This window comes from Bolinopsis microptera, chromosome 10 (assembly GCF_026151205.1).
Source record: "Bolinopsis microptera isolate Bmic1 chromosome 10, MBARI_Bmic_1.0, whole genome shotgun sequence".
NCBI classification, from domain to species: Eukaryota; Metazoa; Ctenophora; class Tentaculata; order Lobata; family Bolinopsidae; genus Bolinopsis; species Bolinopsis microptera.
This window is the reverse complement of record NC_087081.1, coordinates 6,688,910-6,714,528: the sequence shown is the minus strand read 5'-3', so window position 1 is coordinate 6,714,528 and position 25,619 is coordinate 6,688,910. Positions and strand designations below refer to the sequence as shown.

The window sequence follows — 25,619 nt, the reverse complement described above, 5'->3', positions numbered from 1 at the left end:
TACCTCAACTATTTGTCCATCCCTCTTCATTTCGTGAGATTGTGAAATCTGAGGTATCCCCTCTTGTTCAGTGACAATCATGTTCGTCATAATGTAAACCCCAGATAACGTTACAAGTGTTTGAAATATGTGGTATTTTACTCCTTCATAAAACTGCCTTTCATTTTGAACTCCCCTTTCAACATCCCCCTTCTATCTCTCCCACTTAAAGATAATCTACTTTAATTCCCGACACCCGCATAATTAATGGACGATTATCCCATTATAGAGATGAAAGTCAAACCTTTGAAGCTCGTTTAATATTATGCTTGTGATCATAATTATGTACACACATTATGCAGTTGTCAATGCAGCCATTGGTTAAGGTGATTTTGGAGTTATTCAAGATTTACTATACATATTTGACACAAGAGAAATGTAATAGATTAGTAGTGTTGTAATTAGTTTAACACTGACATATTCTACTGATTCAAGTCTACTTTTACTCATTCTGATTATTCCGTTAATGTGCAGATAGTGTAGGAAGGGTAGGGTCTACCATTAGAGCATTAGTTTGTCTGCTAATTAGTTAATTATTCCGTTACTCTCACATTAGGCTCGCACCACACAGAGTACTGTGATAATGGTACGTTCATAATACACTTCACACTTCACAGTTTAGTTCTTCACTACGATAATCATCCTCCTCAAACATTTAGTCACACAGGGTACTGTGATAATGGTACGTTCATAGTACACTTCACACTTCACAGTACAGTTCTTCACTACGATACTGCCGTTTTCTCAGAAAAGGCAGTAAGTCCAATTTTTCGAAATATGACAATATTGGTATCAAAATTTTCAGTAGAAAATTCTCTACAACATGAGCTACATATTAATGTATAGAAACATAGTTGCATGCAATTTCTAAGGAAGTAAGTCCCAGTTGAGAAACATTATGTTCGGTTTTGGCCAATTATTTTCTGAGAGAAGGACGTAAGTCCGGACTTACTGCCTTTTCTGAGAAAATCTTGAAAATCTTCTGAGATAAGGAAGTAATTCCGTGGACTTACTGCCTTTTCTGAGATAAATTATCTGTGATAGGAAGAAGTAGCTGGACTTACTTCCTATAAAAGCATGCTAAAAGCGGAATTTTAGAAAGCGATTTCCCAAAAAGAACATAACTTTACTGCCGATTGATATTTTCGCTTGAAATTTTCAGAATCGATGTATAATTACATTTCAACTTTACTTAAGTGATCAAAATTTTCATTTAGGCCTCAAAAAAAATTTGGTGGCCGATTTTCAAAAACGCCGGATGTATTTTATTTGCAAAACATAAACATTGGAGCAGTTATTGAGCTGTTATAATCGCAGAGAATGTTTAGTTTAGGTATATCATTTAATGCACTGAAATCTTTCAAAATTGGCGAGTTTGCCTAAATAAGGGCATACTACTATTCAAAAACATTTATTATATGATATGGAGCAATTTAGATTTACCTAACTGTTTATATTTTACAATATAATCCAAAATACATAGATCCAAACCTCAAATATTTAGTAAAAAGCTTGGACTTACTTCCTTCTCAGAAAAATATTGAACAGAGATTTTTCTCAGAAAAGGAAGTAAGTCCAAGTTTTCTCAGAAAAGGCAGTAAGTCCATCCAGTATGAAAAATAAGCTCGATTATTTGGCATAAAAATGGTTATATCTAAGCTTATGGACGGCTCAAAGCTTTAATTTTTTTGACAAATTAAAATTTGACTAATTATTGATAACTCAACGTGTTTACTTTTGATCTTACGCAAAAAGTAAGCGGAGAAAAAACCATAAACGCAAAAGTCGCAATATCTCGAAATGGCAAATATGGACTTACTGCCTTTTCTGAGAAAACGGCAGGATAATCATCCTCCCCAAACATTTAGTCACACAGAGTACTGTGATAATGGTACGTTCATAGTACACTTCACACTTCACAGTACAGTTCTTCACTACGATAATCATCCTCCTCAAACATTTAGTCACACAGAGTACTGTGATAATGGTACGTTCATAGTACACTTCACACTTCACAGTACAGTTCTTCACTACGATAATCATCCTCCCCAAACATTTAGTCACACAGAGTACTGTGATAATGGTACGTTCATAGTACACTTCACACTTCACAGTACAGTTCTTCACTACGATAATCATCCTCCCCAAACATTTAGTCACACAGAGTACTGTGATAATGGTACGTTCATAGTACACTTCACACTTCACAGTACAGTTCTTCACTACGATAATCATCCTCCCCAAACATTTAGTCACACAGAGTACTGTGATAATGGTACGTTCATAGTACACTTCACACTTCACAGTACAGTTCTTCACTACGATAATCATCCTCCTCAAACATTAAGCCACACAGAGTACTGTGATAATGGTACGTTCATAGTACACTTCACACTTCACAGTACAGTTCTTCACTACGATAATCATCCTCCCCAAACATTTAGTCACACATAGTACTGTGATAATGGTACGTTCATAGTACACTTCACACTTCACAGTACAGTTCTTCACTACGATAATCATCCTCCCCAAACATTTAGTCACACAGAGTACTGTGATAATGGTACGTTCATAGTACACTTCACACTTCACAGTACAGTTCTTCACTACGATAATCATCCTCCTCAAACATTAAGCCACACAGAGTACTGTGATAATGGTACGTTCATAGTACACTTCACACTTCACAGTACAGTTCTTCACTACGATAATCATCCTCCTCAAACATTTAGTCACACAGAGTACTGTGATAATGGTACGTTCATAGTACACTTCACACTTCACAGTACAGTTCTTCACTACGATAATCATCCTCCTCAAACATTAAGCCACACAGAGTACTGTGATAATGGTACGTTCATAGTACACTTCACACTTCACAGTACAGTTCTTCACTACGATAATCATCCTCCCCAAACATTTAGTCACACAGAGTACTGTGATAATGGTACGTTCATAGCAGTAGCGTAACGTTGCCTGTTGGCGCCCCCCTGCCGAAAAGGCGCCCCCCTGTTGGCGCCCCTTCCCCTTTTGGTGCCCCTCCCTAAAATTGAACAAATTAGGTGATTTTAGAGGATACGCCGGTAAAATCTCTAAAAAAGTGTGTATCTAGAGCAAAACGCACAGTTTTGCTAGTACTTTAGTTAAGTTTTCGAAATTGTCCCACATTCAAACGACGATTTGGCGCCCCCCTAAGACGGCGCCCCCCTGCACAGCGGGGTCAGCAGGGCCCTTTGTTACGCCACTGGTTCATAGTACACTTCACACTTCACAGTACAGTTCTTCACTACGATAATCATCCTCCCCAAACATTTAGTCACACAGAGTACTGTGATAATGGTACGTTCATAGTACACTTCACACTTCACAGTACAGTTCTTCACTACGATAATCATCCTCCCCAAACATTTAGTCACACAGAGTACTGTGATAATGGTACGTTCATAGTACACTTCACACTTCACAGTACAGTTCTTCACTACGATAATCATCCTCCTCAAACATTAAGCCACACAGAGTACTGTGATAATGGTACGTTCATAGTACACTTCACACTTCACAGTACAGTTCTTCACTACGATAATCATCCTCCTCAAACATTTAGTCACACAGAGTACTGTGATAATGGTACGTTCATAGTACACTTCACACTTCACAGTACAGTTCTTCACTACGATAATCATCCTCCCCAAACATTTAGTCACACAGAGTACTGTGATAATGGTACGTTCATAGTACACTTCACACTTCACAGTACAGTTCTTCACTACGATAATCATCCTCCTCAAACATTTAGTCACACAGAGTACTGTGATAATGGTACGTTCATAGTACACTTCACACTTCACAGTACAGTTCTTCACTACGATAATCATCCTCCCCAAACATTTAGTCACACAGAGAACTGTGATAATGGTACGTTCATAGTACACTTCACACTTCACAGTACAGTTCTTCACTACGATAATCATCCTCTCCAAACATTTAGTCACACAGAGTACTGTTATAATGGTACGTTCATAGTACACTTCACACTTCACAGTACAGTTCTTCACTACGATAATCATCCTCCCCAAACATTAAGTCACACAGAGTACTGTGATAATGGTACGTTCATAGTACACTTCACACTTCACAGTACAGTTCTTCACTACGATAATCATCCTCCCCAAACATTTAGTCATCCTCCCCAAACATTTAGTCACACAGAGTACTGTGATAATGGTACGTTCATAGTACACTTCACACTTCACATTACAGTTCTTCACTACGATAATCATCCTCCCCAAACATTAAGTCACACAGAGTACTGTGATAATGGTACGTTCATAGTACACTTCACACTTCACAGTACAGTTCTTCACTACGATAATCATCCTCCCCAAACATTTAGTCACACAGAGTACTGTGATAATGGTACGTTCATAGTACACTTCACACTTCACATTACAGTTCTTCACTACGATAATCATCCTCCCCAAACATTAAGTCACACAGAGTACTGTGATAATGGTACGTTCATAGTACACTTCACACTTCACAGTACAGTTCTTCACTACGATAATCATCCTCCTCAAACATTTAGTCACACAGAGTACTGTGATAATGGTGCGTTCATAGTACACTTCACACTTCACAGTACAGTTCTTCACTACGATAATCATCCTCTCCAAACATTTAGTCACACAGAGTACTGTGATAATGGTGCGTTCATAGTACACTTCACACTTCACAGTACAGTTCTTCACTACGATAATCATCCTCCCCAAACATTAAGTCACACAGAGTACTGTGATAATAACATAAACCCGCCACGCAAAGGGTTTATATAACAGATCATCCCGCGCTAGCGGGATGATCTGATAAACACATACGAGTGCGCGCAGCGCACGAGTTTTGTGTTAATATGTAATCCCGAAGCGCCAGCTGAGGGATTACATTTATTTAGCCCTGAGCGTGAAGTGTTTATGGATTATAATTATCTCCGGCGATTTCGACAAGGGATTTATACTTTAGAAATACATTAGAATCTGAATGTCAAACCGATCTGTCATAGTGTAAGTGGAGCAATAGCTTGAACGTTAGCAGGAACAAGAGCTGGAAGGAGAGCAAGCAAAACAATACTATTTTAGGGCACGGACAAGGGTAGCTGGCTAGTCGCCAACTTCTCACGCCACGCGTTGGAGAAATTCCAAGAATTAGCTGCTTTGGCAACGTTCCCAGGAATTTGCGTGTAAAAGAAGTGGACGGTTACGATGTTTCATATCACGTGGTGCGCTTTCGTGTCACGTGGTATAGACTCAGCGTATGCTATTGGTGGCACGTGGTACGCACGTGACGCGCCCACGTGATCGCGCGTCTAACTGTTCTACTATTATCGAGTTCTAATCAGCAGTATCATTGATTATTGTAAGTCGGAGAATTGAATGATAAACATCAGTTACGACTAAAAAGCGGGCCGGGTTTATACAAATTTCCGGGGCGGGATGATATCACCTTGAGATGTTTATCTAACAGCGGGCCGGGCTGAGTGATAATATGATCCCGCGTCGAAATCCCGGAGATATTTATAATGGTACGTTCATAGTACACTTCACACTTCACAGTACAGTTCTTCACTACGATAATCATCCTCCTCAAACATTTAGTCACACAGAGTACTGTGATAATGGTGCGTTCATAGTACACTTCACACTTCACAGTACAGTTCTTCACTACGATAATCATCCTCCCCAAACATTTAGTCACACAGAGTAATGTGATAATGGTACGTTCATAGTACACTTCACACTTCACAGTACAGTTCTTCACTACGATAATCATCCTCCCCAAACATTTAGTCACACAGAGTACTGTGATAATACACATATGATTATCAGCGGTAAGTAGTAAGAGTTGGGTAATAGTGTGTGCTTTTGTGTCAATATTCGTCTAATATTTCGTCTAACACTTATCTTAATTATCGTAGTGTAGTCTGGTTTTGCCTCACTTCAAAATGTTGTCAACAAAATGTTTCGTTGAACTCGTACTTATATTATTCCTGGATTTTGCAGCTGTATTTCAGATCACTGCTTCAGATCTGGTCCCAGTGAACCCATCTACAATATGACTTCTGTTCAAACGTGTAAATTCCTTTTATACTGACGGGATAATCTTATTACGAATGTACTTTTTGAACACACATTAAACTGACCACCTGATACCTAACACGATCTAAATTCTGAGCAGGTGGGCCGGAGGCTGGACGCCAAAAACTTGTACTTAAATTTCCAATCAGTTACATTGTCGCTATCTCGTGTACTATTGCTCTTTAGTCGAAACGTTATTCTCTTGTTGTAGCTTAGCCGGGATTTGTTGGGAAATGGGAATCACCAAAATGACATTTAAAATTCGTTTTTATTTCATACCAGCTTCCTGGTATTTTGTGAGCCTGAGATCATCTGATCCTAGTTGTCTGCAGACTGACACTCTACTATGTGCTATATAAAGGTTTTGTATCTTAGTACTAATCATGCTATGCATTTACGACACAGTATCTTTTGAACACGTGTTATAATATTTACAATCCCCTCACAGAGCGTAGTTTTCTCGACATTATATACAATTTCGCATGTCAGATATTGTTGAGTAAATTTGTGGGTTTATTAAAGCATCATCTGGTTACTGTGGTTACCAGATTCTGGTGTATAATTCTAGTCAGTATTTAAATTACTCGCGACAAACATGACGTGGAGTTCGTTGTTTTTGGCCCAATATTTTGGTTTTCTTCTATTTTCCCTTATTACCCGCAAAATTTATTTGTTAAGTTTGAGACTTTTTTAACTTTTAAAAGGTTGAATTATCAATTGTTAGCTAAATGTAATCGCTCTAATTGTACACACTCTACACTCTGTATAAAGTTAGCATAGTAACACAGACACAGCACTAGCCATGGATCCCGTAGCACAACTAGTCTACAACGATACACAAGTGGTGAGATTTGAGATTTATTTTGCTGCTTTATTAATTCTACAAATAATTTCGGGTGTGCCATATTGCAAATGTTAGACTTTCAAATTTAGTCATTTATACTATCTAAACAGTTATATTAGTATCACCGTGCGATTTTTAACTTCACTAACATGTGATATGAAGCTGTTTTAATACTTTCAACACTACTATATATAACAACAAATAATTTGAGGAAACAATGTAACAGAGTCGATTATATTTTAATGTTGCCATGGGGTGGAAAGTCCGGTAGTTTCATTGCGTCCTAATATATATGAAGCTGTTAATAAAACAAATGCGAATATTTATAAACAAAAACAGTTATTATACTTAATTTGTACAGGGCGGGCCAAAAGTCACTGGACATACGTTGGCCTTAATAGCTCAGTCACTGAGTGACCAATTAAATAATTCTTTCTGGTACGAATTACTACCACCACTGGTTCGAGGAATTTGGCAAATCGAAAAATATTCGAGTTCATTTTTTCGAATGAAGGTTCATTTTTGCATTTATTTGATAGTTTGGATAGTCGGATCGAGCTAAATTTTATTGAATTGTGTTTGGCCATTCGAATTACGTTTGTCCTTAAAAAATTAGAGTTGTAGCTTTTCAGATGGCTGAGATACGAAGCATAACAAGTTTATTCATTACGTGTGATCAGGTGATTGGCTTACCTGATCACGTGATAAGGTTAACCACCCCATTAAACATTGTGGGAATCGTTAAGGCTGCCCAATTAAGGTGTCGTGTCACGGTGTCACACAATCACCCAGTCAATTTTGTTAACGAGATACAGAAAATGCTTGATAACTTCATCATTTCTAATCTGTTTTATGTAATTTTTTCAGATCAGATGCAACATTTAATAATCTACCGTCTCTGAAAAAATCAGGCGTCCAGCATGTTCAGAGAGAACAATATAGGTGTTTTAATTTTGAATGGGCGTGGTCTAAAATATTCGAATTTTCAAATTTTGACGACGGAATCCTCGAACCAGAAGGTACAGTATGCTATCTGCAAAGCAACAGCTCTCAAATATAAAACACGGCGGAGCTATTAAGGCCAACGCATGTCCAGTGACTTTTGGCCCACCCTGTATTATAATCATATATTATAACAGTTACATAGAGAGAGGTAACCAGTAAACCTACACTTGCACTGTATATCAAGATAAAACCTAGGCTCAGAAAAATGATTTCAATAAGTTAAAACGTCTGAAAACTTAAATTGCCCGATAATAAAAAACACGATTTACAGAGTTCTAAGTTCTGTCCTGATAACTTGTTTGCAGATATCTAGCTAGAGCTAGATATCTGCCAACTAGGCAAACAACTAAGAGTCCAAGTAATGTGGTGCACCTCATCCCCGGGCTAATGTTCCTTCTTATCAAGAATAATCCAAAGTTCAGGATCTGCCTCAATATAGCACGAATTTCTTCGTCGTCAACGATTTCAAGGATAATGTTGTGAAATAATCTGATCACCAGTTCCTCGATTTGGTTTAAAAAACTTTCAGTGATGGCGTTGTCCATGATTAACGAACTGAAAACGAACTGCAAAGAACAATGGCAATGATTGTTAGTGCATATGAGAAATAAAGGTAGATACCCCAGACAATTAAGATGATTAAGACAGCTAATAGCGGCAAAACCAAAAAATTTGTGACACATTTCAACGCCTATTGCAACTGTATATGGACTCTCATTTCAACACACGTTAACAATATATCAACACATGTCAAGAGTAATTAATTAGTACGTGTCATTGAAAATATTTGAACATTTTTTATTCACTTTTTTAATTCACAGCCGATTGTTACCATAGGGCGGGGTACAAGGGGTATAAGTCTAAGTTGCATTGCTTCTTGGCTGCCGCCGCTACGTCTTTTAGCAGTGCGTAATCTGAGCTAATTAAGAACGGAGCAGCCCGTGAACCTTCTATAGGAGTTACACGCCTAAATCTTAGATCGCTACTTAGACAGTTTGTTACTCCTGAGTGTGCACAATGCACTTGTAAGAAAGAAACCCCAATATGTAGTAACATGTGCACCGTACGTAGACAACCCAATCACTTCTGGTACTGTCCTTCTTGTTCGCTTCCTGATCTTGTTGTCTGATCTGCTGCAATATGTGACCTTGATTTTAAAACTAATCGTAACACTGGTCATTCATTATACAATATCCTAAATTTTAAACTTTCGTAGCAGGTAAACCGCTGGATCTTATATATGTACATTATAACTATACCTCATTGTAACTCAAAAACACAATTCATTTAAACTACTTTTTGTTAATTATATATTGATAATGACTTGTTAATGACTTGTTAATGACTTGTTAATGACTTGTTAATGACTTGTTATAATGACTTGTTAATGACTTTTTTATGAATTAGTAATGAATTCATAATGACTCAGTAATGACTTGTCAATGACTTGTTAAAGACTTGTTAATGACTTCATAATGACTATATAATGACTTCATAACGACTTGTTAATGACTTGTTAATGACTTGCTAATGACTTTATAATGACTTTATAATGACTTTATAGTGACTTTACAATGACTTTATAATGACTTTATAATGACTATTATAATGACTTTATAATGACTTTAAAATGACCAACAATACCCTCTCCCCAGATTGCTGCCACTGCAGCCACTGACCTGAGTGGACTGTACAACTCTTTACTTGATAAGTACATGCAGCCTGGCTTCTGGCATGGCTTCTTTGTGTCCCTGGCAGTCATCATCGTCTCCGAGATAGGTTAGTGTTACTAATTCAGTCGTTATCTTGTCACTAATTGAGAATATATTTATTTCTGTGCTAGTCAATTAGATAAGACAGTTTTTGTTTAAATTATCCCAAGAACTGACTTGATAACGGTTGAAGATTGTTGACACTCGACATATCTGAATCAATGTGTACAGTGGTGCAGATACTGGAGGCATCCAAATTTTGAAATGTATTCGAAATGTTAGAAACAAATTATAAGGTTATAACCAAGATGAGACAGAATAGTGAATACCAGTCAATAATACTGAATGGAGTTGGGTTATAAACATTAAACATATAAGAGATACGATGGTTTAACTTGTAGAAGCTTTCAATAAACATGTGTTAATCGTCGTCAATAATGTTTGGCACACGATACAATAACGTGACATAATGTTCGTAATATTAGCATGAAATGAAACTCCGTAAAACATTTGAAGTGACATACTATAAAACTCGGAATTCTCGGACTATCTTAGTCGAAAGTAGTGCTTAAATTACAAATTGCCGCGAATCTTGTTTTTCACATAATATGCAGCAGAGCTTCTGGAGGCGAACAAGTGGAAAAAAAATCTTGTTTTTTCAAAGGGTACTTTTAATTTGTAAACCTGGGTACTCTCGGGGTACCTCGGGCAGGTACCGTACCTGCCCCCTACTTTGTGTTATCTCACCCTCTCTCTCTCTTTCTTCAGGAGATAAAACGTTTTTTATCGCCGCTATCATGGCTATGAAGCATCCCAGAATGTTGATATTCAGCGCGGCTATCGGCGCATTAAGTGAGTTGTTTTGCTTTGATTGTGTGGTTTCAGCTTATCAGATATATTTTCATATTTACATCACTTTTTTAATGAGTTATTAATTAATTAGTGTTATCCAGTAATATAAATAATCGATTAAATTTAACTCATAATGCTGAGTTATCTTTCGTCTATTGGTTTCTAATTTCGTGTTTTTCAGTTGTAATGACGATATTATCAGTAGTTTTGGGCTTCATAACTACAATCATCCCTCAAGTGTACACTTTCTACGCTGCAACGTTTCTCTTTGTTATATTCGGTGAGTTCTTCCTGTTTACAATACCTGTAACGTCCCTCAAGGGACTCTGATATTCTGAAAATGGTGCATTTTCTTGGATTTACTTCTCCCCGGCAAGAGGCACATCGTTGGTAAGTTATACAAATTATTGTGAGTAAGTAGTTATAAAATTACTTGTAGTAATAAGTAATTATGAGGTATTTTGTAAGTATTTTTTACGTGTCAAGTAACACGTGTCACTATAAAATAACACGTGACACTATAAAGTAACACGTGACACTATAAAATAACACGTGACACTATAAAGTAACACGTGCCACTATAAAGTAACACGTGACACTATAAAGTATCACGTGACACTATAAAGTAACACGTGACACTTTAAAGTAACACGTGACACTATAAAGTAACACGTGACACTTTAAAGTAACACGTGCCACTATAAAGTAACACGTGACACTATAAAATAACACGTGACACTATAAAGTAACACGTGACACTATAAAGTAACACGTGACACTATAAAATAACACGTGACACTATAAAATAACACGTGACACTATAAAGTAACACGTGACACTATAAAGCAACACGTGACACTATAAAGCAACACGTGACACTATAAAGTAACACGTGACACTATAAAGTAACACGTGCCACTATAAAGTAACACGTGCCACTATAAAGTAACACGTGACACTATAAAGTATCACGTGACACTGTAAAGTAACACGTGACACTATAATAAGTAACACGTGCCACTATAAAGTAACACGTGACACTATAAAGTAACACGTGCCACTATAAAGTAACACGTGACACTATAAAGTAACACGTGACACTATAAAGTAACACGTGACACTATAAAATAACACGTGACACTATAAAGTAACACGTGACACTATAAAGTAACACGTGACACTATAAAGTAACACGTGACACTATAAAGTAACACGTGACACTATAAAGTAACACGTGCCACTATAAAGTAACACGTGACACTATAAAGTAACACGTGACACTATAAAATAACACGTGACACTATAAAGTAACACGTGACACTATAAAGTAACACGTGACACTATAAAGTAACACGTGACACTATAAAGTAACACGTGACACTATAAAGTAACACGTGACACTATAAAGTAACACGTGCCACTATAAAGTAACACGTGACACTATAAAGTAACACGTGACACTATAAAGTAACACGTGACACTATAAAGTAACACGTGACACTATAAAGTAACACGTGCCACTATAAAGTAACACGTGACACTATAAAGTAACACGTGACACTGTAAAGTAACACGTGTCACTATAATAAGTAACACGTGCCACTATAAAGTAACACGTGACACTATAAAGTAACACGTGACACTATAAAGTAACACGTGACACTATAAAGTAACACGTGACACTATAAAGTAACACGTGACACTATAAAGTAACACGTGCCACTATAAAGTAACACGTGACACTATAAAGTAACACGTGACACTATAAAATAACACGTGACACTATAAAGTAACACGTGACACTATAAAGTAACACGTGACACTATAAAGTAACACGTGACACTATAAAGTAACACGTGACACTATAAAGTAACACGTGACACTATAAAGTAACACGTGACACTATAAAGTAACACGTGCCACTATAAAGTAACACGTGACACTATAAAGTAACACGTGACACTGTAAAGTAACACGTGCCACTATAATAAGTAACACGTGCCACTATAAAGTAACACGTGACACTATAAAGTAACACGTGACACTATAAAGTAACACGTGACACTATAAAGTAACACGTGACACTATAAAATAACACGTGCACTATAAAATAACACGTGCCACTATAAAGTAACACGTGACACTATAAAGTAACACGTGACACTATAAAGTAACACGTGACACTTGTCAGGACTACGCATGTTATACGAGGGTTATCACATGAACGATGACGAGGGACAGGAGGAGTTAGAAGAGGTCCAGATGGAGCTGAAGAAAAAAGAGGAAGAGGTTTGCATATTATCTCAGTACTTTATCTTAATTAGATTGTGCTGGGCGTTATTTCACTAATTTCGTTAAAATCACAAATTTCTGAAGATCCAATCTTAATCACTTGGTAATTTCTTGGTTTCAAGACTAGATTCTATCCAAAGTTCTTCAAATTATATCTGATTACTGGCCACGATCCAATGATATTTCTAATCAATGATTATAATCACATTATATAATTACAACTTTCAAGTAATTAAAGTGTCAACTCTAAACATCCACAGCTTGATAACCAGAAGACCGTATCAGATCTGGAAACTGGAGCAAGTGAGACTGCGGCAGTTAGCAGTACACCCTCTCCTATCGGCTCTATCTTTAAATCTATTTTCTCACCCATATTTATAACTGTAAGGATAATCTTGATGCGTAACTTGTTAATATCTAAACTTGTTAATATCTTAAACTTATAACTTATAACTTATCTATATTATATTTTAAACTTGACGAAATCCCCCCGGCAACGGGTAAATAGAAAATCGACCAAAAACCGACCCTCGATCCGGCGTGACCAATTTTAGCTCGAAAATGGAGTTGGAACCTCGCGATTTTTAGCAGGGTTGTAAGAAAAGATATAATAGGAATATAATAGGAATAGGAGATAACATTCTAAGAATTTTGATTAAGGCTTTAGATTTTCTATAATTAACGACGGAAATGAGGTGAAATAAAAGTTAGAATAATGGCGTTATTTTAGCAAAGGTTACCTGCGTCGTTGCTTAGCAACATCACGAGATTGCACGTGCGTGAGCAAGAACAGATTTAATTATCAACGCGCGTTGCCATGCTTTATAATGATACGTCATAACTAGCTCACATTACAATTTACGCTTATATGACTATCCATAACTTTGGTTACAATTGATGTTTTTTGATGCGGTAAAAAGTATCTTTTAGGAAATCCGAAATCCGAATACTTACAATGTTTTCGTCATTGTCAAATAAAATCGATACATATAAAATCGAGCAGAGAGATGATGAAGAGAAATAAAATTAAAAACAAATCTGATTTTTAAAATTTCCTGGAACAAAGCTTTCGACTAGCAGGTTTCTAATAACTTATAACTTATAATTTATTGAGTATAATTTATTATAATTGTCTGCTCCATTCTCTCTTCTTGAACTACTAGACTGTTATCAGTCTTCTCATTCAGTGATATGAGTTATTTCAGGCATTTACAATGACGTTTCTAGCAGAATGGGGCGACCGGTCACAAATTACTACTATAATATTGTCCTCTAGGGAGGTAAAGTTCTTTAAATAGTTTAATTAAAATATCCCGAACTTCCCCTCTAAGTAGAGGAAATTCTGAACTTTCCCTTCGCTTCTGTGAATACATCAGTTCATACTTTCATAGTGGAAAAAGATTGGAAATTCATATTCCACCGCAAAACTGCAAAGTGCAACTGTGATGATAAAAAGCGCTCATTCCGTATCAATCATATTGTTTCAGTCCTCAATTGGTTATTTTCAGGACCCGTGGGGAGTATGTATAGGTGGGTGTTTTGGGCACAGTTTGTGCACCGCCGGCGCTGTTATTGGTGGCCGGATGATCGCTCAACGTATATCAGTTCGAACAGGTAGGAGAAACTTCTGTGTTTTTTTTATGAAAATCTCTTCAAAATTTACATACAATATAACATGTGGCGCAAAATAAAAACAAAATATAACTGATTGCGATCTCTAAAGGACAGATGTATGTAAATTTCAAAGGGAAACCAGAACGCAGTAAAATTGTCGTCGAAACCACACCGCACAAGCCTAGTCCCTGGTAAATGAAAATCAATTAAATAATATGTTGATAAAAAATCATATCCCATCAGTCCTTCTCGGAGCTTACGATCTTATTGTTCCTTATAACATGAACTCGCTGAGGCTCCAATTCCCGTTTCTGCTTGACTTCAAGAACTAACTTCCTGAAGGCAGCTCTCTGCTCGGCTGATCGGTCGGGGCTGATGTACACTGAGTCATACCCCTCCACTTCTCTTAGTTTTCTCGCTTTGCTCAACACTTGCCGCACATGATCTGAGCCGCTGAGAGTGAACTTGATAGGTTTAACGGCTGGTCCTCCATCTGATACAGTTCTCCCCATCCTACAGCAAGAAACGATTCGAGGTTTCTCATCTATGTTTTCTAGTACCTCAAGCACTCTCTTTTCCAGGATTTCTTCACTCTTTTCTGGTAGACCGTAGATGACCAGATTTTGACTACGATCCTCTTCCTCGGAGGCACGTTTCAGAGCAGCTTTCATTTTCTTAGGCGCTAGCGCCTTGCTGCATGAATTCTTCACAACTGACGACCAGGCTTTGAGTTCGCTTTTCACTGTCGTCTGAACAGAGGTCAAATCTTCACTTTTCTTCTCAAGCAATTGTCCTTGCAGTTTAATCACAGTGTTCTGATCTGCAATCTTTTCGTCCTTCAGTTGGTCGATTTCATCTTGTAGTTTGGTGGCTGAAAACAACAGCGGTGAACAATAACTGTCGAGAATGTCGATAAAAGTTTCCATCCAATCACACAGCGTAGCCTTGGTGATCTGAGGCTTGTTGAGCGTTTCTTTACGTAACACATTGGATTTCTGAACACCTGCCGCTTGACGCATATCGTTGAGTAGCATAATCTGAGCACCCAAAATCTGTTCAGCATACATTGATCTGAATTTGAGTGTAGAGTAATTCAACGCTATTTCATTGTCAAGATTCTCCAAGTATTTGTTAACCATGATGTACAATGTACACGCAGGGCCAGTTTAATATACACGAGTATATTATCTGCTACACAGTGAGAGCTGTTTAAACCGACGCAAAAGCAATTAACTGATTGTTTGCCCACTGTAATTTACATTAATCCAAAACATCCGAACACGGTGGCTTAAACAGCGGCGACCCCAAAGGCCCTCCCTGGCCCTTCTAGGCCCTTTAGCCCCCTAACCCTCGATCCATTCCCGCCCGCCCCTCTCCCTTCAGTCCACCAACCTCCTAACCTCCCAATCCAGTCCCAACCCCTCTAGCCCCTCTTCCCCTCCAACGCCCCCTCTCTTACCCTCAATCCAGTCCCTCTAACCCCTCCCTCCAGCCTCCCTAACACCCCACAATTGTTTCAGTGACACTGATAGGAGGGGTTGTTTTCCTATTGTTCGCAGTTTCTTCTCTGTACCGAGGTCCCAGTTAGCATATCCAGATAATATCAACATTCAACCTCACGATATCATCATTAAACATCAAGATATCAGCATTCGACAACATAATGTCAACGTTATATTCTCGTGTGTGAGTGAAAATTAAGTTTTATTAGGTTTGTTCAGAGTTGGATTACTACAAGTTACTCCGCTCAACATTATCATAATCGGATAAGCCCTGGATGTTAAACTCATCATGAAAGCTTTTATTTAACATAATTGTGTTTTGCTATTTGAGTGGAATTTTATTTTTACATTCCTTCTTCCTCTTGGGATAGAACCAAGCGGCCTAGTTATTAGAGTTTTATTTTTGGTATTAATATTATGGTTATTTCAGAAGGCCTTCCTTTTGAAATGCATAATTTAATCACGTTTTTCCAAACATTTGTCTAAGTTAAAAGGTAAAACCGTCCTTTTTAACATAAACCCATTTAAACTAAATTTGTTTTAGGTTTGAAAATTATTTACCAATTATTTCGGATAATGCTCTGTGTTAAGAAGTTTAAATAATTAGATTAATTTATTTTCACTCTAGTCAATGTAAGTTTGTAAAAATCACATGATATCACATTCCTGATGTTTGTTTAGGTTGATGTTTTGGTTATTGAAATATTTATAAAGGGCGTATGAATATAATAATCCGTAATACTTCTAGATTTGCTTTAACAAAAGTACCTTTGCTAATATGTAATATCTAAACCATTTATTTTTAACGTCAACTGATACCAATAAATGCTTTTACTCTTGTCCCTATTTGTTTGGAGAAGGTGATACGTAAGATGAGTCCAACTCGGTGCGAGTCCTGGTAGGTTATAAACCTACAACATTTTTCCGAATTTTAGGTATTTTTCAGGTACAAAATGCCCAATTTGTGAAATATTATCCTGTCAAATTCAAAGTTTGGTGGACGCGAAAGATTTTTTTCCGCGTCCCCCCCCCCCCCCCCCCTTTTCGTGGAGGTGGGGGGGGGGGCACAGGTACGATTTTCCACTGGTAGCAAGGTCGATAAATCCCGCCATGCTGTATTCGCGGCTGGATCCTGGTTACTGGGCGGTGCTCAGCTTGTCATTCGATCCGCCTAATCTCTATATATATGTAAAATCCGGATTGGAGTATTATTTATGAGTCGCATTGTTGTAATGTATTCTGTGTTAATTTATCTTTATCCCGGTTGTTGCGACAAGTAAAAATGCTCTTATTAGGGAAAGGAGATAACTCGACGTTTCAATGTAACTACATCGTATTCATGATATAAAAACAAGTGTTAAAAATTCAAAACGTAAAAAAACATATATCTGAGGCAAAATTTGTGTACATTAATTTATTTTTAATCTATATATATGATATATATGTTTATCATTATGAACATGATAGCTTGATTTGTATCACGTCGTGACCCCCACGGTCGTACCCCTGTAGAGTTTCTACGATACATGATACAGGGGGAGCCGCGCACTCGTGCGCGGCGGGTCATACAATTACAACGTATGACAAATAAAAGCCTGATCAGGTCCCCAGGTAAGATCCTGGAATCGTTATCCGGTATAATTCATTTGTCCATTGTTATTTCATATTATTTGTTAATGGGGTGACTGGTCGACGCACGCTACTTCGCAGAGTTAAGTCTAAAAGGTTAGGCTCCACCTAACCATGTGCTTTCGCGCCGCTTCGGGCGCGCTTGTTTCACAAGTAAAGAAATTTTTACCGCCGGTACGGCTAAAAGAGCTTTTACCTGGGGACCCCAGACTATTATACGTTCATAAACATAAAGATTCGGCGGTATGACAGGCTGAGCACCGCCCAGTAAAAGGGCTTTGGATAGAGCAAGGTTAGGCCGACGATAATTACATATTTTAATTTAGGAAACTGGATGTGGACTGATCCACCACATTTTCACACTCAAAAATAATGCAAATTTAAATTGCTGCAGCTTGCATGTTGCAGCTCTAAATTAATAAACAACATTACAAAGACCTTAGATGTTAGACCTCACAAATTTATTTGAAAAGTTTCCACAAACTCTGAACTCGGACATGATGATTAATTATTTTAAGTTTACACTGTAAGTATAACATAATTTTTTAACACGTTCTGACGTTCTCTATGTGGCCACGAAGGTATTCGAAGCCCTAACCCTGGCCTCGAACACTTACCCTAACCCTACCCATAAAAGTAGGCCTAACCCAATCCGTAACTGAATTTGATGCATATTTGTAGGTTTATAACCTACTTGATACATGTTTCGTATCCCTTCGGCGGTATCCTTCGGCGGTATCCTTCGGCGGTATCCTTCGGCGGTATCCTTCGGCGGCGCGCGCTTCGCGCGCGAAAAGTGGCATGCAACGTATGTCAATAACCTACCAAGACGCGCGCCGAGTTGGACTCGTCGACGGTCTTGGAGCAAATATTTTACGAGTATCACCCGTTAAAAGCATATTTGATATGCTAAAAGTAAAACTCTAACGAGAAATCATACCAACTTCCTTATATCACGTGATCGAGACAGTTTTTCGTCGAAATCTCGATAGGCGGTCGGCCGTTGGGGGAGCATTTTAAAAATAACCCTATGCATGTCATTGTCATGTGGACTGTGCATGCAGTGATTCGGAATCAGCGCGTTCGAAAATACGTCCATTAAGGTTAGTTTCAACTTTTAACTTTTAAAGAAATCTCGTTCGAGTTCGAGTGCAGTTTAAATGAAAAAGTGATTTGGCACGCTCGCACAAACTACTCCGACTCGTTCTGACGCATGAACACTGAAATATCAGTGCTGGAAACCGCAACCGGAGAGCTTATAAATTAAAGCAATATTTAGTGCAAATCCAGGATAATTCACTGATTATTTACTGATAGTGCACGATTTACGTTACTGGGCCGCGATCAGCCTGTCATTCCGCCGAATCTTTATTGTTTATGAACGTACATAATAGAGGTCCCCAGGTAAGATTTACGGACCAGTATAAAATATGAATATGAGACAAAGAGATAACAGATAAGATAAAATTAATTTTAATTTTTATAAAGGCGTTCGATCTGGTAACACGACATCTGTCCAACAGCGAAATCTGTCCGACAGCACCATTGTCTTGTGTTTAATTCGAAGTGATATCTCAAATTTGGCACACAGAAATTCACCCAAACTTGCACAAATTATTTGTCTTAAAGCTATCTTACTATCTAGAAAGTTTCAAGAAAATCGTATCGTTGGATCTCCAGATATATGCCTTGGTACTATACTAGTATACAATTAAAAATACTGCAAACCACCGAATTAGAGATATTTTTTGTGTTTAAGATGATATCTCAAATTTGGCACATATAAACTAGCTCAAACTTACACAGATTATCCATCCTTTTACCACCATACTTTATGTAATAATGGAAAGTTTCAAGAAAATTGTACGGTAGGATCCGACATAAACTATTGTCCGAATAACCTATTTTCTGAGTCGGACAGATGTCGCCCAATCGTTTGATCATGATCATTTTACTTTTTTGAACATTGTTATTATATTGGAATTCCGTTGAGGTTAACTCATTTTGACCAACTATATTCCACTTTAAATTGTAACAACAAACAATACAAAGTAACATTCCATTCCAGGTGACGATGTATAGTACAATGATTTCGCTCCCTTGTAGTGCGAATAATTGCGATTATGGATTATGATAATCGCACTAACCAATAAACCAGTGCACAGTGAAACACGTCCATTTGAAAATGGGCACCGAAAATGGGTAACGTACGTCGTACTTTACCATGATTTTGTACTGAATCATCTTTACTTCATCCTTTCCGTTCACATCTGCATTGCAAATTAAATCGAGTTTACTGAAATATAATTTCAAAACTTATCAACTTAATAACACCAGAATGTGTGTGTGTCTGTGTGTCTGTGTGTGTGTCTGTGTGTGTGTCTGTGTGTGTAATTTCCGGACGGTTATACAAAAAAAACGGTAATAGTTACGGGACTGGTTTTTTCAGTATAGTGCTGACAAAACTCTGACGAAGCCCATAAGCAAATTCTATAAAAATCGGCCGGTGGTAAGTGGTTTAATTGATGATTTTGTTCCAGAAATGTGACATAAATGGATGGGAGAGAGAATGAGGAGGATAACATGTACCGTAATTAATTTAGCCCCACGTAATACTATAAGCTTAGAGCTCACTCTTGCGGCCGCTTTGTTTCAACTGTAGGGAGATTTCATAAGCGTTATGCGTGATATCAAATATATAATGCGGTTGTATATTTTTACATTGCAACTGTGACAGTAAAGTCCCGGCCGAAGGCACGGGTTACACTAGTATAATATAATATCGCACTTTACGATCAAGAAACCTTATTTTATAATTATATGTTTCAAACAAGCGCTGTGAAGGCTACACGTCATCTGAACACCAAATAAACCAAGGAATGAACATGATAATATGCAGCCCAGTTATCCGGTTTGAGGATTGTGCCAGCTGTGTAAGGTTTGCCGTGCCACCTTGTTCGATTGTAGATAACATTAATATTTTCCGGTTCAGTGCAAGATCGCGGTAAAAGTATTTGCTCCAACTCCAGAAAGTCTCCATCTTCTAATTCTGTGTATTTAGACAGGGCACTGTAGCACATTAATCAGTAAAAGTGTTATTCCTGACATTCACTCCGCCGATATGTTGCCCCTCTTAGTTGTGCTGATTTTAGTAGCGTCCGTCCAGTCCGATGATGCTGAAGGAGGGTATAATGCCTTGCAGTTTGGAACTAGCAGTAGTGATTATGTGACGTTTAGTTTTGATATGTCCCCTTTCCGAGAGTCCCTTTCAATCTGTACATGGATAAAGCATCTGCACACCTCCCCAAGCAGACCTACATTGTTTAACTACTACCATAGCTCTACTGGCTGGGAGAATTATGACGTCTAATGGGTATTACACTGGTGTAGTAGGAGATAATGGTCTGTATAGCTCAACACGTGGTAAGTTTACCACGCCCACCGGTAAATGGTTCAGTATCTGCCTGACATGGTCTCTGTCTTCAAGGACAAGTAAGGTGTATTTAGCTGGTGAACTCCTGGGAACAGCCCAGACAGCAGCAGGGAAGTCACTTACCATGGGCGGACAGTTGTGGTTTGGAACTTCCAAACCACAACTGTGGAATGGAAGTTACCAACGCAGTTCTAGTTATGTGTTTGAGGTAATCTTTACCAATTTAATATGTTTGCTGATGTCCTGAGTGCTGCTGATATAAAGAAGATAGCGAATGGTGGGTTGTGTTTCGACTTGGATGAGCTATCTGAGACGAGAGTGTTACGTTGGGAGGATATTGTGAAGAGGTCGAGGAGCGGGTCGGTGACGGATATTGACACAGGTTGTGAACAGATAGTGAAGAACACTCGTGAGTCACAAGCAAGTCTGAATGAAACAGAGGTTGAGCTTAAGAGTGTGAAGAAGGAACTTGAAAGTCTTACTGGAGAGTTTGAAAGTCTGACTGGACAGTTGAACAGGACCGAGTACAAACTTGAGACTGAAACTAGTCGTTTTAATGCGTCACAAGCCGAACTAGCCACCATCAGAAGTCAACTGGGAGCTGAAACTGGCCGTTTTAATGCGTCACAAGCCAAACTAGCCACCATCAGAAGTCAACTGGGAGCTGAAACTGGCCGTTTTAATGCGTCACAAGCCGAACTAGCCACCATCAGAAGTCAACTTGGAGCTGAAACTGGCCGTTTTAATGCGTCACAAGCCAAACTAGCCACAGTCAAAAGTCAACTTGGAGCAGAAACTACAGAGCATAACCGGACACTGGAGGAGTTGGAAACCTGCGCTGCTAACATGACAAAGATAAAGTCCCTGCTGGAAGGAGCTAGAAAGTACGAAGACATCACCCGTTGGGACGTGTTATTTACCGCTCCGTACCACAATGTGGTGTTCTCTGATGATCTGTATGAGCAGCTCACTACAAGCTGGGGCTTGCTACGTCAGTACTTATTTAATATATTTATTTCCATGTTAATTAGTTAATTAATTAATTAGTTATCTAATTGATTAGTTAATTAATTAGTTAATTGATTAGTTAATTGATTAGTTAATTGATTAGTTAATTGATTTGTTAATTGATTAGTTAATCGGTTATAAAGAAGTGTTTGTGTTATTGACGAATTACACTCGTTAGTGGTATGCATATTTACAGAGAAATTGAAATAAAATCGGTATCTTCTCCTACTCCTAATTAACCGATTAAAACATTCAGGTAAATTTGTTGGCACGAACATCACAGACGGGATCATCAGTCATTTTAGGCACTATCACGACGAAAATGAATGCGAGGTTTACAAACTTTCCTCCAAAATGCTGAGTGAGTAACCGATATCCATTTAATCCGATTGCTATCTACTGAGTATAATACCCACCGAATAGATAATTTGCTGATGCAACAGTAAACATCACTTACATATAATACTAGTTAGATAACATTGACTCTTCTGGTCTGTACCATATTTTCTGTTTAACCCACAATTCAAATCCTATGCATCCAGATTTTGTTCAACTCGAATGGTTGAATCTAAACATGGAGTTATTTTCAGAACAGTTCGTTGGGGTAGAATTGACAGACGACATGATAGATCATTTCCGAATTAGCCACGAAGAATCACCATGTGAAAACAACACAGAGAGTTAACATACTCAAAAATGATACTTGAATGTTGACCAAAGGCTGATCATATTATGTAGACCTCTATTTTATGGACTTCCTTTTACTCTTTTACACCTTGCCTGATTTTAGAGGCCTGATGAATAAATTGTTCTTGTTTAAGATTTAAACTTTAAAAGGACCAGACCACGGTTTAGCTTAGTTCAGATCACTGCTCGATTACTTTTTTATTTAAATTTAATCTTCCACTTCTTTCCATGCCTTAGTTCAGATTATTAAAGCCTGAATAGGTTGTGTCGTGACCTTTACGTATGTTTTTGCATATTTTAAGCAGTATTCCTCCAATATTTTTGAACAAGTATTGTTTGTTCAATAACATTTTCATGAGGTTAATTACTTCAAGTCAATTAAGAATTATGATAGATTAACTTAAATGTGATTATAACTATACAGTATTATACACAGTATTATCAAAGTTTCCTGGGAAAACCTCTGTTTTATTTCGAGTAAAAATAGTTTGTTTTATAATTTAGCATATTATCAAACTTTACACAAATCCGAAGTAGTAATATAAAAACATCCTAGGGATCTGATAAGTCTACGTGAAGAACTCTGAAAACAAACTTAACTATTTAACCCAACAAAAATTAATGAATCAAAAACTAAACAAATTTCTCCAATGGTTTCTGTTCGAGGCAATATGTCGAAGTACTGCTAAATTTGTCAAATTACATAAATTTATATTTCTTTTATTTAAATCACTCAAAATGGTTTTGAAAATACTGATCTGATGTCTACCAATTCTCCCTTTCATATTCTCCATACTCTCAACAGTAAAACTCAATGCTAGTTGGGGTGGGGAGTTACAATCACTTCTAAGGATATGACCGAGCATTTTCCAGCGAGACTTAGCAACCCTCTCTGTTAATGGAGTCACCCCACAACGAGCATAAAGGTCTCGGTTACTGATGATTCGGGGATAAGCGGAGTTCATTATCCGCCGCAAATGTTTGCGCTGACACACATCCACTTTCTGAAGGATTTTCTCTGGAGCGGCCCAGCTATTGCAGTTGTACAGCAGTTCTGGGGTAACAAGGGCCTCGTATAATTTCACTTTGGTGTCCAGTGAAATTCGGGACTTTTCCAGCCAGACTTTGTTGTACTTTTCGAAAGCAACATTAGCTAGGATACAGCGGTGAAGTATGTCAGATTTGCTGCAAAGCCTGGATCCCAGTGACACACTCTTCCTCCATGGCTCTCTACCTCTTAATGGCTCTCCTTTCTTGTCGACATCTGTTTTGTCTGCTATATAGAAACGGACAAATTCAGTCTTGTCTTCGTTAACAAGTAGGTCCCATTCAGCCAAGATTTCTCTGCAAATAGGCAGCATCTCATGCAGATTTTCTTCGTCTTCATCACCGAAATCTGCATCATCTGCATACTCCCATTCTATTGGTAAGAGAGAGTCTGGGTCAAAAGGAGGGTTTGGACGCAGGAAGTGAAATGATAACACTACTCTTAAGTGGTACAGAGCGCCAGCAAAGTATAGAGTAAAAAATGCCCCTGAAGCTCCATCACCTTGGAAAGATCCGTTGGAGGTTTCAAACTCCAGAGAGATTGTTTCGTCAATCTTAATTCTGAGCTTGGTATTTGACAACAAATACCTTGCTAACCTGATGTCGTCGTCACAGCAACCAGCTTCCTTTAGCAAGTCAAGAATTACTGGTCGCTTTATGGTGTCAAAAGCTGAGCTCATATCAATGCCCATTTTGGAGAATTCCCATCTTTTCTCCTTCACTACAGATATAAGTAGGCGTTGGGTCCATACAATATTCGCACAACTGTGACCTGCCTTGTACGCATTTTGCCAGGGTCCAGTATACTCAGCAATCTGTCTCCTGACCCTGTGAAGTGTTATAAGGGACAAGAGCTTCCTAGTGCCGTTGAGAAGACATAGGGGCCTGAGACTCTTAACTGGTCCTTTGGGTTTGCCAGGCTTCTGCAGTGGTGCTAAATATCCCTCTGTAAAATATGGAACATGTTCATTACGCTCAAAAGATTGGTTAATGAGGGTAGCATATTGTCTGTAGAAATTTTCAGGAGCATATTTTAGAAGCTCATTGGGAATCTGATCTGGGCCTACTGCCTTACCATTCTTCAACTTTGAGGCTGCAAACTGTACTTCTTCACAGGTTATAGGAGTCTGAAGGGGTCTAGGAGGTCCTATGAAGGGTTGTAAAGGGGGTTCTGAACTGGCATAGTGTTGCAAGAACCATTCTCGGACAATGGCAGCCTTCTCTTCATCGTTTCCAACGAGCTGATTGTCTGCGTTGAACACTGATATTGGTTCTGCTTGTTTATTAGTGGCAAGGGCACGTGTGGCTTTAAACTTACGCTTCGTGTCGTCAGCGTTATTGATAGCAAAAAACTCCATGTAATTTAGCATAAAAAGATAAAGATTAGTAAATCCGATTTCGATTTATTCATCCTCTTCACAAGTGGAATTGATTATTTATTATAATTGACGCAGGTAAAAACCTAAAACACTAAAACCTCAAACTTTTAGCTACCACTATAAGTCCTTTACTGGCTGATATTTTTAATAAATGTGCAAATGAAGGTTATTTTCCGAAAGAATTAAAAGCAGCAAAAATAATTCCTTTGTATAAGAATAAAGGATCTATTTCTGATATAAGCAATTATCGTCCTATTTCAATGTTACCTGTTTTTGCTAAGATTTTTGAGAAGTTAATACATAAAAACGTATCTGATTTCTTTAATAAGCACAATCTTTTCTGTGATAATCAGTTTGGTTTCCGCAGTAAGCACTCAACCTTTCATGCACTTGTTTCAGCAGTAGAAAATCTTCATGATGCTATCGATAATAAGAATTTTACATTAGG

The 25,619-nt window shown here is 38.0% G+C and overlaps 3 protein-coding genes across 5 annotated transcripts in view; 2 read left to right on the top strand and 1 right to left on the bottom strand.

Annotated features, from left to right (window-relative positions):
• The window catches only part of LOC134821859 (putative divalent cation/proton antiporter TMEM165), a 33,707-nt gene extending 16,898 nt beyond the window's left edge, over positions 1-16,809 (top strand). Inside the window, exons 1-9 of one of the 2 annotated variants that reach the window (XM_063832674.1) lie at positions 6,890-7,011; positions 9,672-9,795; positions 10,497-10,580; positions 10,762-10,860; positions 12,772-12,869; positions 13,133-13,255; positions 14,078-14,152; positions 14,381-14,486; positions 16,007-16,809. In XM_063832674.1, coding sequence (XP_063688744.1) covers positions 6,970-7,011; positions 9,672-9,795; positions 10,497-10,580; positions 10,762-10,860; positions 12,772-12,869; positions 13,133-13,255; positions 14,078-14,152; positions 14,381-14,486; positions 16,007-16,074 — 819 coding nt within the window. In that variant the 5' untranslated portion in view covers positions 6,890-6,969 and the 3' untranslated portion in view covers positions 16,075-16,809. Of the gene's footprint in view, positions 1-6,889; positions 7,012-9,671; positions 9,796-10,496; positions 10,581-10,761; positions 10,861-12,771; positions 12,870-13,132; positions 13,256-14,077; positions 14,153-14,380; positions 14,487-16,006 lie in introns of those variants that run through there. The other variant, XM_063832673.1, reaches the window with a different exon arrangement.
• Positions 16,810-21,272: 4,463 nt separating this feature from the next.
• Positions 21,273-23,071, top strand: LOC134822045 (uncharacterized). 2 transcript variants are annotated; one of them, XM_063832885.1, is made up of 3 exons: positions 21,273-22,041; positions 22,315-22,391; positions 22,649-23,071. In XM_063832885.1, exons 1-3 carry the CDS (start codon positions 21,279-21,281, stop codon positions 22,664-22,666), a joined length of 858 nt encoding a protein of 285 aa, XP_063688955.1. In that variant the 5' UTR covers positions 21,273-21,278; the 3' UTR covers positions 22,667-23,071. The 2 variants fall into 2 exon arrangements, with proteins under 2 accessions (XP_063688955.1, XP_063688954.1); XM_063832884.1 differs by having other exon boundaries at positions 22,315-22,419.
• Positions 23,072-23,314: 243 nt separating this feature from the next.
• Positions 23,315-25,150, bottom strand: LOC134821554 (uncharacterized). Its single transcript, XM_063832260.1, has 2 exons — positions 23,500-25,150; positions 23,315-23,328 (listed from the first exon to the last, which is right to left on the bottom strand). The coding sequence occupies exons 1-2, from the start codon at positions 25,148-25,150 to the stop codon at positions 23,315-23,317; spliced, it is 1,665 nt and encodes a 554-aa protein (XP_063688330.1).
• Positions 25,151-25,619: the final 469 nt, after the last annotated feature.